A 14530-nucleotide genomic window follows, 5' to 3' on the forward strand; every position below is an offset into this window, starting at 1 on the left:
ACTGGAAGGAAAATTAATCATGCAAGTCAATGATGTGCCTGAATTCAATGGTTGGGAAATTCAAGGGAAAGAGGAAACATAAAGAGACTAATGAAGACCACAGGCAAATGGTCTGAATAGATAAGGGGCTCTGCTGATGCTGCACTGCCTCACCCCTTCTGGCCTGTTATGAGACAACTGGAAGTTGAATCAAGAAACTATGGGATAAAAAAGGTTAGAAGCATTGAAGCAGGGAGCCACCATTGAACCTGATGGAGTTCTGTGCAAAGCAGCCATCCCCACACCTTCAGTGGTCACGCACATTTTCCAGTTGGGAGAATAGCTACTAGATGTTGAAATACCTACCATCACTTGCTGTCTTAGAGAGTGTATATTAAATCCAAAGTTCTCTTGTTCTTTAAAAGTTCAATTCAATAAATTTATGAAGTGCCTACTATGTACCAGGACCCTTAAGGAGCTCTAATGGGGGAAGACAACACACAATAGAGTTGAAAGGGGGGTGGGGAACCAAGGGGTATGAAGTTCCATGAAGGTGAAGTCAAAGAGAGCAGCTGATGGAAGCTGGTGAGACCTCTGTAGATGGAGGCTTTGGGAGGAGTCTGATACTCCACCCCCCCAGTCAGAGGGGAGAGAAAACTGAGAGTAAGCTGAGAAGGTATTGAGCATTCAAAACCCAAATCAACCTGCCTGGTGATAAGTTTCTATTTGATCTAATTAGCACTACAGCTATCACTTCCGTGTTGTGGGGGTTAGGGGTGCAGCACCCCTGTGATCTGAAAAATCTGTGTAAAAATTTTTGGCCCTCCATACTAGAGAAGAAGTCTTAAGTTTTTTTTTCTTCCTCTTTTTCTTTTATGGTGTGTTTACAGTATCTTATTGTAAAATTGGGTTAAGTATTTGGTCAGAGGATCTGCATCGTCTGCTGGCCTTCGCACGTCATCTGCCGCTTCCACAAAACTCCCCAAATATTCCCATTTAATTTCTTATGCTGACTCGAAATGTATGGAAACTGTAATGGGAAAAGTCATGATGTGAAAGGGATAACTGTAATGCCAACTCAGCTAAGGATGTGATCAATCACAATTTGTCCAGTTTGCATTTTATCATTTGTGAATAGGGATTTGCAAAGGAGGGAACAGTAACTGGCACTCTATGCAAAGAGAGCGAAGAGGATAGAGACCAAGGATCTTCTCTGTCTAAATTTGTTGGTAGAAAAGGAGTTTTTCCTCCCTGGCAGCGGTCTATATGAGAGGGAATTGTGTTGATTTTGATATTTCTATGGACTTCCCAAAGCTATGTAAAACATGAGTCTAGGGTTTCCTTTCAGTTTGGTGGTCTAGTGGGGGCTAGGCTGTCACACTGAGCCCAGCTCTTCATTCCTTTGTTTTCCTTCCACCCTCCAGCCCTCAGATACATCCCTTTGAAGAGGCAAAGTCAAGGACAATAGCTAGAGAGTAGGTCACTTCTGGTAGGAGAAAGAAGTTACTTAACATTTCTACATTCCAAGATGGGGACCAAAAGAGAGGGAATAAAAAACCCTTCCCTGTTGGAGTAGTCTAGAAAGGGAGTTTTTCTGCAAATAATTCTTACAGATACATAACTCCACCCCACAGACAATACTTGGTAACCAGGCTTTTCGTTTTTGGTGTAAACTTTCAGCCAGGACCATAGGCATCTCTTACTGTTGCCTTGTGTGCATTTTTTTTTTAAGATTAAAAACAGTCAACTCTTTGTCTGTGGCAATAAGAGAGAAGGACTCAAAACTGAAAAAAAAAATATAGATATAACCCAGTTATCATTGCTCATTGTTTCTGTGGGGATGTATCAGGCAGAATAATGTTACAAGAGCCAATGAGTTACAAAGAATCAACGTTACAAATGAGCAATGAGTATCATTTAGCAGTACCAGGGAGGCAGTGAGAGGAATGTTATGAACTGTACTTATACTATTGGGAGCATAGATACAGATAATGCCTGAGAAGTCTCTGCAGGATTTAGGCATTCACAGAAGGAAGGGGAGTGCCCATGGCACCAAGCAATGATATCTCTAATGGCAATTAAGATTTCACACAATTTTCACAGGGATCTTGGAACTTAAAATTCTGCCACTGGCTGAAACCAAGAGAGTATTGTTAGCTAAATTTGTAGTTATTTGCCTCCCCAAATTTTCTGTCTTATCACCTAAAACTTATAGTTAGCAAAGAGACACCAACCACCGCTAATGCATAATGGTAACTATAGTGGGGCATCATCTTATGAAGTAATAGGACTTGACAAGTAAGAACAGGGATACTGAGAACATAGAATTAGAAAGTTCCCTGAGAAAGCTTTCTTCCTGACTTTTCAAGTAGTACAGCATCCAAACCATCTTAGGTCAATGAGAAGAAATGACTTTATAAAGCCCTCCAGAGAAGGAGTGAATCCAACCACTCCCCCATCCCTTACTTCAGTGTCTCATACATCAGTTAATAATAGGGTCCAGTGAAGCACAGAATTGAAGTAGTTCTAGGCAATTCAGTGATAGACTAATTTTGATATAAAATATCCTGATGTTTGAGGCACATGTTATCAAGGAATAACCAAGTTATCCATTGGTTTCCTCTGTTCTCTGTTTATGGGAACACATATGACCATGTTTGTGCTGGCACTGGGTGTCTTCTATCTTGAGTTCCCATTACTAGATATTAAAGGGTACAAGTAGAGTCAGCGTACATGGGTCATCCCTCCTAACTCGTGGCCAGTTGGGCAGGAGAAATTCCTCTAGCCTGAAGCTAGGGGAGATCATGCTAGCCTTGGTTTTTAGCCACATCCCTCTACCATTTGGTTAGCCTCTTTACTACTGCAATCTAGTACGGAAAGGGCTCCCAGATGTCCATATAAATGATTATATAAGTTGACTCTAATTTGGGGAAGATTTTTTTTTTGTTTAAAAGATTAATAAGACCTCCAGATGGTCCATGGGTATGCTAAGTCAGGTTCTCACCTTTGCACTTTTCAGAAACAGAACTGGGTCAAATACCACCACTCAGTACAATCAAAAATTCACAGCTTTATTCATCATAATCATTCTTTAAGTATTTAAACAGGAAAAAAATTTGTTTTGGTTTTTCCACAAAGGCCTGACAAAAGACAAGAAAATATCAGTCACAAAATATCCCAGTGAGATGCACAGTAAAAAGCACAGACTTCAAAATAGGTGAACTGTATACTATGAAAACATCAGATCATTTTTAAAGTGACATTCAGTGTATCTTTTATGCTCATAAATGCCCTCCTCCATCCTTTCCATTCACCCACCTACCAATTCCAACTTTCATCTGGACTACTGGCCATGCAGAAGGCATCCATTATAATATAAACTTTCAAAAGGAGCTTCTCAATCACACACACACACACACACACACACACACACCAGAAGGAAAAGTCCAATTATCATGCTCCTCTTGGTCCCACAACTCCAAATTGTGTTCAGTTCAGATACTCCTCCTTCATTGCGATTCTTACAATATCACCATCCTAATTGGGGCTAAAGGCAAAATCCTGTCTCTTAAAGATCACCTCCCAACTCTGTTCTCCAAGTTAAAAAGAGCTTTAAGCTGCCATCAGAATCCATCCTTTGACAAGACAATGGGCAAACCTGTATTTGTCCATGCCTTATAGCAGCTGTATCTTACAATGCTTTCTAAGTCCAGGTGAATGGGTGGAAGGGACATGAGCTGTTCTATGTCTGTTTGGAATTATGAAAGGGCATCAACATGCCATGGTTGAGAAGTACCTTGTATACACATTTGTGATCCATATAGCTTTCCACAGAAAGGGGGTGAAGGTCAGAAGCAATATAATGTTGTGAACATGCACAATTAGATTCAGGTATTTCAAAGACTGATATAAGAGGAAGAAGGAGGTGCAAAAACATCTGAATGAATCAACTCTCAAGGGAAATGCTGGAGAATACAGTATCAATAAAGATGGAAATAAAGAGACCTTTAATTACTTCTGCTGCCTGCATACCAATCCCAATGTGTAAAAGGGTGACAGTGACTCAGAATAAGTCTTTCTACATACTGTATAATTCTATACAGGCTTATTTTAATCTATAAAGCAGGAAAGAGGGCCTAATCTAATTGATTCATAGTTGTAATTACCTGGAATACAGAATGTTTTAGGCCAGTCTTTCCACAGTGCCTTGCCCTTAATAAATGTTTGTTGAGTTGAATGAGAGTTTGGCTAGTACAAAAGTCTTCTTTAAAAAGAATCTGTCAACTCTAAATTTTTTTAATACCTGGAACAGAATTTTTTAAAGTCTGGGTCGTCTTGATTCATAGGAATTGTTACAGTGAATGAGGCACTGAAATGGTGGGCTTCTTTAAGGACTAGGCATACATATCAACTCCTGGAAAAGGATCAGAAGAAGTCCTTAGAGGATCAATGAACTGAGACCAGTATTCAGATTTCAGTAGCCTAGCTCCAGTTCTTAGGGAAGAGAGCTGCCTCACTGTCCTTCCTCCTTCTATGCCAGTTTTTAACCTTCTTTGTGTCATGGACCTCTTTGGCAAATCTTGTGAAGCTTATGAACCCCTTTTCAGAATCACATTTTTAAAAGCATAAAATAACATACAAAGGAAACCAATTATGTTGAAATAGAGTTAATCAATTTAAAAAAAAAAAAAACAACAAATTTACGGGCCCCAGATTCAGAACCTCTGTTCTTTGTCTTAGGCTGGTAATGAATTCATCCCAAAGAAGAAAGGATTGAGATACATTCTGAAATGGAGCCAGAGATAGTTAAAGGTGCAGTGAGTAAGTGAGGGTTATGAGTCACTTAGGTGAGTGGGGAGAGACTGGAGGATGAAATAGACTTTAGGTGGTGCTATTTTTATCCTTAAAATCTAACTGGTGGGAAAAAAAAAACTTCAATCTCACTTTGGAAAAAGTAGTCTCTTTGGGGGTGGGGGTGGTAGACATCTCAAGTAGGCCTCCACTCACTACTTTTCCTGAGAAGTTGTCTTTGGAGGTCATGAAACTCAAGACAAAAGCTGTAACGAATTATTTGTCATATTTTTCAGTTTTTAGTTCTTGGGGGAGGGGGAGAAAAAGGAAGATAAAATAATAGTGCTCTCTTTCCTTCACTGTATGCGTCATTTTTAATCTTCACTTAACCCCCACATCAATCACATCCTTTTCATCCTAAAAAGATCATTATAAAAATTTAGTTTCAGCATCAGCAGCACAAGTGCAATAGAATTCATGCTTCTTGCAATTCTAAAAGCATCTTCGCCTGCTTTTTGCAGACTAAGCTGAAAGAGGCTCAATCTGTTTCCTTTAAGAGATTGCAGGAGAAATGGACCTCTGTTTTGCCAAAAGACAGCTACATGAAGAATGAGCTCCCTTTGAAAGCTCAGAAAATTTGAGATGACTCCCTGGCACTCTGTGGCAGGACTCTGTCCCATTTGGCAGAAAAAAAACCTACCCCACAGGTCTTGGGGTCATTTACACAGTCGTGGCAAATGGCTTTTCAGTGTTAGTGTTGACACTGTTGTGACCAGTGTACCTGCTTATCAATTGAAGGAGACAGGTCTAAGTCAAAATGGTCACCAGGGGATGTTTATCTTGACTCATTGGCATATTGCTTTGTGTATAAGTGGCTCAGTTTCCATCTGTAAAGTGGAGATAGCAGTTATAGTCTTGCTTACCGAGGGCTCTGCTCTGGTGATGAATGAACAAGGCAAAGATTAAGAACGTGGTTGCTCTCCTCTGAAACAAAGCCATATTCTGGTAACAAAGCAGTCTCTCCACAAGAGCCCAAGTTTCAAGTAACTAATGCATTTATAGTTACATTTGTCTTAGCTCTTGAGGATGAACACCCCTTGAGTGCAAGGGCCATCATGGTATCTGTGTACTCTTGTAGCACACTGAGAATGTCTTAACAAACTAAATGACCAACTATTGAGTCATGAATACCAGTGACAACTGGAGTACATCCATAAGGTGGAAGAAATGTAAAATCAATCAAATTTAGCAACTTGGGAATTGTTCAATGGGGAGAAAGCATACACACCAAGTGCTATTAATGCACAACCCAGCTATGTTCTGTGGATCAGAAGTTATGAGTATAATTGTGAGCCAGACACAGGGTTTCCACAAATGAAACTTTTGCATTCAATAGGTAACTAGGCAAAAATTACAAAGTTATAGAAAGGCTTTCTAGATTTCCTCCCAGGCCTTTTAGCATGAGGATAAAATCAAAATTTGACACTAGCTAAAAGAAACCACCACAGGGAAAACATACCTTCATACACAAATATACACACACACACACACACACACATACACCTACACACAGGGAAAAAGGAAGCTGGTGAAACTGATACGAAATCTTACACTCCACAGTTCTTGTCATAGCAAGCAAATGTGTACCTGTGTGAATGCTGATAAAATATATAAACTGGAGGTTTGGAGAGTGGTCACTGGGACCCTAGAGGTCCACAACATAGGAGGAAGGAACAAGGGTTAACAGTCTGGTGAAAGATAAGCCTTTCTAAACAGCTCACGATGAAAAAGTAGAAACATACTTCACATCAAAACCACATAAGTTTACTGTTCCACAAAATGTTCTTTACTCCCTTTGTTTCCTGGGTGGATGTGGCCACTCTCTGTCCCACACTGCAACTCTCCTTTCTAGCTCCTGTTGTGAGAATCACAATTCTCATAATGCTGGTTTTTGCACTCTTCTTTGCCCAACCCTTTGCTTTTTTTTTTTTAACCTGGAAAACAAAAATTCTTTTGGAGATTGTGAGACTGAACACCCTCAACACTATAAAAAAAAAGGAATGACCCAGACTATATAGCGCCAATAGGATGTCATCGCTTTTTAGTACCGCTGCTACCACTGGATGATTTGTTGAAGCTTCTGCTCATCTGAGGGAAGTGGACAGTTGGGGTTCTTTCTGTTGGGCCGTATAATCCCAAATTCCTGGCCGCAGTTGATTTCCGAAGTGGTTTGACACTAGGGAAGGGACTAAAGACGGGTGCTTTTGGATAGCTGGCTTGGGAAGGCTTGACAGTGATTGATGGCTCGGGTTCCTGCTGCGGGCAGGTCTGGTTAGCCCTGGGTTGCGTTTCAGCAGCACTCCCTTCATTAAGCTCCAAAGATTCTAGCTTCAGCTGGACCTCTGCCATGTTTGCATTGGCATCTCTAAACACAGGCTCAGGAGACTGTCCATCAATTGTCCTACTCGTGCTGTCTTCAGAGCTGCCGACATCTTTCCCAGCCTTCTCTATGCTGGTGGGGGGCATATCCTCCACTGCTCCCAGGCCAGCGGGCTTACAGCCTTCATTCTGCTCTTCAATCAGCCCAATGGTGTCCCCACAGCCCAGCTGGCTCTTGGTCCTGCTTATGTTCTTCCTGTGAACACGGATGTGGGTACGCCAAGGAGAGTTGAGTTTGGTCTTAAGGTCTTCATGGGGAATGGGAGACAGTTTGCCTCCTGTGTGACCAGGAATATGGATGACCGCATTTTTGGCAGCTCTGTTGGTTGTTTTCAGTTTCTTTCCCAAAAGAAGGTGATTTATAACTGGAGAATGATTTACCTGAGATGGGAGGAGACTGGTCACTAGTCCTTTATCTGAAAGAAATGTTAAAATGCATGTGAAATGTGCTAAAAGCACAGGGAGACATTTTCATCTCAGAGAGGTTGATTATACACCACCACACAGACATTGTGTAAGAGCCCATCCATCCCTCTACTTAGAGCAAAATAGTATGACTGAGAGCAAAATCATTAGGCTATTCAACTAGAATCAACCCAATAGTAAGCAGATTTATTAAAAGCTGAATTCCATATACCCCATGGATCTGATCCCCTCTTTTCCATTGCTCATGTCCAGGCACTTCATAGAATCATGGACTTAAGCCTGGAGGTAACCTTAAAGGCCATATAGTCCAACCTCATTTTACCGACACAACTAAAGCCACGTGAGGATAAATGACCTGCCCAAAGATACACAGACAGTGATAGAAGCAGGATTCAAAGCCAGGCCTCTCATTCCAAATTGGGTGCTATTTACACTCCACCATCTTGTCTCCTTTAATGGGATAGGGCAATCTATGGCATAAAAGCTTCCCACTCTTCATTTACTAAACACAAGCTACTCCCTGAACCTCACCCTTTGGCATAGTAATCTTTTGTTTACAAGCAACCACCTAAATGGTACAGTACCTAGAAACTGGGAGCTTTGTTGTTGTTGTTTTTTTTAAGCTAACAAGACAAGAAACTGTGACAATAATGGGATAAGAGCTGTCAGAATTTTAAGAGAAAGGAAAAATAAACACATAAGAGCCAGAGGGGTAAGAGATGTCATGGAAATATATCAAAAATTCCATGTAATCACAGTTAACCAGCCTCCCCAATCCTAGCCAAGACAAGTCATCTATACTACTCTTCTTGGACCTCACTCCACATCTGTCTTCTGCTGCCATCATCCCATCCCTTTCTGCTACATATATCCTCTTCAGTCTCCCAATGGTGGTAGCAGCAAGCTGAAGGAAGCTAGGCAAGAAGATCTATCTGTAAACCTTAGAGTTGTGAATATGGCATAATGCCCAATAGCAATCATCTGGTAGTGAATGAGGGTGGGCAAGAGGAAAGATACTGACTGCAGTGGCTACGATTTTCTTTGATATGACAATGACAAGTATCCTGATGAGGGCAATGGAAACAGAGGAGCCATAGTGATTACGAATGTCTAGTCCCTGGTCCCAGTTCTGCTGGGTGAGTCTAAACACAAATTGTACTAACTGCTTCCATGAGATTTATTTCTAAATGTGATACAAAGAAGAAAATGCTGGATTTGAAATCAAAGGACCTGTGTTCAAATCCTACCTTTACTACTTTGTACTGTAAATCTTTGAGCAAACTTTGAGTTTTCTATAAAATAAAACTAGCTTATTCTAAGGTCCCTTCCATCTCTAAATCCATGAAGGTACTTAATTTCCTAGGATCCAGAGCATGACCCAATGGGCCATTTATTAACTAACAGCAATATCCCATAAGCCCAAGCACCCTACTTTTTACTTGCTGATGATTTAAAATTGAGTCTATCCTTTCATGTTGTTTCTCATCTTTCCTCTACTTTAAGCAACAAAAATTCAACTTCTGTTCAAAATCAGTCATGTATCTCTAAAGAATATGGTAAATGCATGTCTTGGTTTAGTTTTGAGAAGATATCATTTTCATTAGGCTATTTGACCAGAATCAAATCAATAGTTAGCAGAATTTATTAAGCCTTCAACCACATTGATGATTGGGATTATGGAAAATCAAAAAATGTTTAACGATCCTTGGAAAAGAGTGTCACAAAATTGTACCAGAAACATGTCACCCTTTGGACACTAAGATTCTACTGACCTACCATGGCAGGGCACATATCTTTGAATGGTTTTTCCAGCAGTGGTAATGGTTTGTGCTGAACTGTCTACTCTCTCTCACTCAGTTTCCCATGTGATCAGGAGTAGAATGGGAGAAAGGTAAACTGAAGTCACGGAATCTATAAATCTATAACTTTGACATCCATAGCACCTTGCCCTAATCAAGAGAGTTCACTGAATTCCATGGCATTTTACTTTCTCATTGTCATGGTACGTCTTTTTAAAGGGTTCAAGTTTGGTGGAAAGTTTAGTAGTGAGTTTGTTACATAAATGACTGGGGTGTGATTTGGTTTACTGATGCTGATTTCATTAAATTTTATTTTCAGGGGCAATAGACCTAAAAAACAAAGGACAAAAACGAGGCTCAAGTCCAAGGATAAAATAGATTTACACTTATCAGAATCAACAGCAAGCCCATCTCCATAAGCCTAGTGATCAAAGACATGTTGAAATACCATTGGTTGAGTGGTCCTTGGAATTTAACAAGACCCCAAGATCTTTTTCTTCTTTGGAGCCTGATAAAACAAGATAAAAATGATATGCTCAGCATATAGTTGCTTCCACAGGACTACAGCAGCTGTATTGCCATTGGCCAGGTGACCAAGGGCTCTTTGATTCATTTATTCACAGTAGTTTCAATCACGGAAAACCAATTCAAGCAAAACTTCACCATTACCTGCCCTGATGTACACCTGGTGAACCTGCTGCTGCTGCTTCTTTTTAATTCGGGAATATTGACGCTTCAGGGCATTGATGTCTGTTGTCATGCGCTCCATCATCATGCTGTTAAAGGCAGCATGGTACTCGCTACGACAAGAATCGATTGCTCCCGGGCTTAGCTCAGCAATGTTATTAGAGCCCAGACTCTGTTCTTCACTTGGATCTACAATCAGGAAAAAGAAAAAGAAAGAAAAAGAAAAAGGGGTTGGTATGGGGAGTGGGATACGGGTAGGAGGTCAATAGGAATAAAATGCAGCATGATCCTTAGAAAGGGAGGAGGAGGAGGAAGAGGATGAAAAGGAAGACAAGGAGAAGGAGGAGAAGTTGAAGGAAGAGGAGGAAAGAAGGAGAAGGAGAAGGAATGAATTTACTTAGCATTTGTTTGGTTTGACTCAGAAAACACTGTACTTCATTTCCTTCTGATGGAAATGACTAGCTTGAAAGCATCGCATAATCATACAAACTCTGCCAATGCATTCTTTTTTTGGAATATAATTATTTCCTTGGATGTCAGGTATGAAGTAGAATGCTACAGTGAATCCTAACATCAAGATCATAGGATCGCAGAGTAATGGACTGATAACCCTAAGATAATCTGGGAAGTCATCAGGTCCAAGCCCTTCATGTTACAGATAGGGAAACTGAGACCATGAGAAATTAATAATTGCAATAATAAATACTAGCATTTATAGAGCACCTTAAGGTTTGCTTATTATTATCCCCAAATTACAGATGAGGAAACTAAGACAGAAGCTAAACTTAAGTAATAATTTAAGGTTTGCGAAGCACTTTACAAATATTATCTGTTTGACCTTCACAACACCCTGGGGTAGGCGCTATTCTTATCTGTATTTTACGGATCAGGACACTGAAGCAGACTGGAGTTATATGGCTTGACCAGAATCATACAGCTAGTAAGTGTCTGAGGCAGGATTTGAACTGAGGTCTTTTTTACTACAAGACCAGCACTCTAACCACTGTATCACCTCACTACCCTATCACAGAATCACAGACTTAAAACTAGAAGGGGTGTTAGCGGTCATCTTATCCAATCCCTTCATTTTATAGATGAGGAAACTGAGTGTCGAAGAAACTGTCACTTGCCCAGGGTCCCATAGCCAGTAAACAAGGAAGTACTTCACAATTTCTTGTTGGGTAGGTGACTGGGTCGTCCTGGCACTTTTTTTTAACGGCTGAAGAACATAGCTGGTCATGCATCCTGGACTTTCAGAAACTAGACTTGAAGGAGTTCAGAGAAAAGATAGGGATGGTCTCAGGGGGGATGGAAGATTCTCAAAAATGAGGTTCTGATGATTTTAGGTCAGACTTTATTGGCACAAATCAATTCCTCAGTCAGGAAGCTCTCTCTACCAATGCAGAGCAATACCATCTTAGCAACTAAAAGTCTTAAAAAGTTTCCTGGGGGCCCAAGGGGCCCAAGGTCATACAGCTAATAATGTGTCCCAGGCAGAAGTTAAACCTAGCTCTTCCTGACTGTGAGGCCAGCTTTCTACTGGCCACAATATGCTGTAATTGACTATTACAATTACGTATGTACATTTTACAATTATGAGCTATCCTAATGAGAAAGGGAAGACGATACTGAAAGATTTTACAATCCTCTTTCTTATTCTTTGCATATTGAAACACTTGATTTCAATAATTGTTAAATTCACAATGAAAAATAATTGTTAAATTAGTGTCAAGAGCTGCAATGAGGTCAAGGAAGATGAGTATTGAAAATAAAAAGACTATGATCCAATGATTTGACATTTGGGGGTCACTTAAAACCTCACTGTCCTCACTTGAGGACAGAGTTGGGAAAGAAGAAATAGAGACATCAGGAACAGACAACTGTTTAAGATTTTCATTTTTAATGTGACTTTAATAATCATCAACATTTCAATATATAAAAAAAAAAACCAAGAAAGTTTCTTGTATAAGAAACTGTGTCTTTCTCTTAGGTTTTTTTTTTAAATACCTGAAGATCAAGTTTAACAAGGTGGTAACAACACTGCACTAGTTGTTTGTATAGATCATTTTTGTTAAGAAGTTTAGCAGACTGCAAATTAAAACAACTCTGAGCTACCACTCCACACCTATCAGATTGGCTAATATGACAGAAAAGAAAAATGACAAATGTTGGAAAGGATGTGGGAAAATTGAGACATTAATGCACTGTTGGTGAATCTTTAAAGCAATCTGGAACTATGCCCAAAGGGCTATAAAACCATGCATACCTTTTGACCACTACTAGGTCTGTATCCCAAAGACACAAAAAAACAAAAAAGAAGAAGACCTACATGTACAAAATATGTATAGCCGCTCTTTTAGAAATGGTAAAGAATTGGAAATTGAGGGGAACGTCCATTAATTGGGGAATGGCTTGGCCAAACAAGTTGTTGTATATGATTGATGGAATACTATTGTGCTATTAAAAAAATGACGAGCAGAATGCTCTCAGAAAAACCTGGAAAAACTTACATGAACTGATACAGAATGACATGAGCAGAACCAAGGGGACATTGTACATAGTAACAGCAATATATTACGATGAACGACTGGGAATGACTTAGCTATTCTCAGTAATACAATGATCTAAGACAGTTCTGAAGGATTTATGATAAAAAATGCTATCTATCTTCAGAGAAAAAACTGACAAAGTATGAAAGCAGATTGAAGCATACTTTTTTACTGTCTTTATTTTTCCTGGGATTTTTTTGCTTTTGTTTTTCTTCACAACATGACTAACATGGAAATAGATTTTTCATGACTGCAAATGTATATATCTATATCAAATTTCCTTCTCAATGAGGGGAGGAGAGGAAAAAAGAGAATTTGGAACTCAAAAAAATGTTTAAATGATTGTTAAAAATTGTTTTTACATGTAATTAGGGGAAAATAAAATATTAAATTAAAAAAATTTGTTTTTATATGTAATTAGGGAAAAAATAAAATATTAAATTAAAAAAATAAAAAAAGAAGAAAAATTAAACCTATACCCTTTGACCTAACAAGACCACTACATGGTCTGTTTCCAAAGATGATTAGAGAAAAAGTAAAAGAACCTATATGTTCTAAAATGTTTCTAGTAGCTCTCTTTCTGGTGGCAAAAAACTAGAAATTGCAGGGATGCCCTTCAATTGGCTGAACAAGTTGTGGTATATGTTATGTAATTGTGATGGAATACTACTGTTCTATAAGAAATGATGAGCTCAATGATTTTAGAAAAACATAGAAAGACTTGCTCAGAATAATGAAGAATGAAATGAGCAGAACCAAGAGAATATTGTATACAGTAATAGCAATATTGTTTTAAGAATGACTTTGAGCAAGTAAGTTATTTTGACTATTATAAATACCCAAATTAACTATAAAGGATATGTGAAGAAAGATGCTATTTGCATCCAGAGAAAAAACAGATAAATAGAAGTATGTATAGAACAAGTTTACATATATATACATATATAGTATACCTATATATGTGTATAGACCTGTGTGTGTGTGTGTGCATACCTATTTGTAGATGATATGTCATATTGGTTCTGCTTCTATATAATACCTGACCTGGCCTGATGTTGTGGGGATCCATCACACTATTCTGTCCTTCAGCTACTAAGGATTAGGGCTCATGAATAAACTCCCCAAACAACTCAATTAACTCAACTAGCCCTAATAAACTTACATATATTTACTACCAAGCTGGTCCAGGCCCCTCTTTCTTTGGTATCTCAGTATTCTCTCAGAGTCTGCATCCCTACAATTGTCATATCAAGATGGTAGCCATCTTGGTTGGGGGAGGAGAAAAAAAGGAGCTTACATGATACTTTTTGTTGTATACTTGAAAGGAATAGCAGGTTGTGCATAGTAGATTTGCAGTTTCATGTGCAATCATCTTTTTTATTGTACTATGTTATGGAAATGCTTGTTTTATTCCATAAATTAAAAATAAAGGAAAAAGTTTAGCAGAAAAAGGGAGAAAGATGAGATAGTAGTTAGGTGGATTAGAAGCAGAGGTGTGCTGGAACCAGCTGGTACAGGAGCTGCTTATTAAATTTTTCAGTGGGAGCATTTGTGGATCAGAAACTTAAAAATGCTACAAATCAGGGTTTGATTTATTGCTTTATTAATTGTCTAGAGTAATAGGAAAATGTAAACAATACAGATTAAACTTAAAAGTTGATATATGTACTTTTTTTCCCTTGGAGAGCTAATCATTATACTCTTACCAGCACACCCCTGATTAGGAGGGTCAAAGGAAAACTTTTTTTTTTTAAGATTAAGGAGATTTGACCATACTCAGAAGTTAAAGTATTAGATTCAGAGTCAGGAGGACTGAGTTCAAATTCCACCTCAGACACTTACTAACTGGGTAAACCTGGA

General features: G+C 39.0%; 1 protein-coding gene across 2 annotated transcripts in view; it reads right to left on the minus strand.

Moving 5' to 3' along the window:
• Positions 1-4678: 4678 nt before the first annotated feature.
• The window catches only part of TBC1D30 (TBC1 domain family member 30), a 118030-nt gene continuing 108178 nt past the window's right edge, over positions 4679-14530 (minus strand). Inside the window, exons 12-14 of one of the 2 annotated variants that reach the window (XM_027854195.1) lie at positions 10104-10310; positions 9883-9942; positions 4679-7625 (exon numbers count right to left, since the gene is read on the minus strand). In XM_027854195.1, the coding sequence (XP_027709996.1) occupies positions 6862-7625; positions 9883-9942; positions 10104-10310 (1031 nt within the window). In that variant the 3' untranslated portion in view covers positions 4679-6861. The remainder of the gene's footprint in view (positions 7626-9882; positions 9943-10103; positions 10311-14530) is intronic. The other variant, XM_027854196.1, reaches the window with a different exon arrangement.

Source organism: Vombatus ursinus, unplaced genomic scaffold (genome assembly GCF_900497805.2).
Source record: "Vombatus ursinus unplaced genomic scaffold, bare-nosed wombat genome assembly UNPS02010320.1, whole genome shotgun sequence".
NCBI lineage: Eukaryota > Metazoa > Chordata > Mammalia > Diprotodontia > Vombatidae > Vombatus > Vombatus ursinus.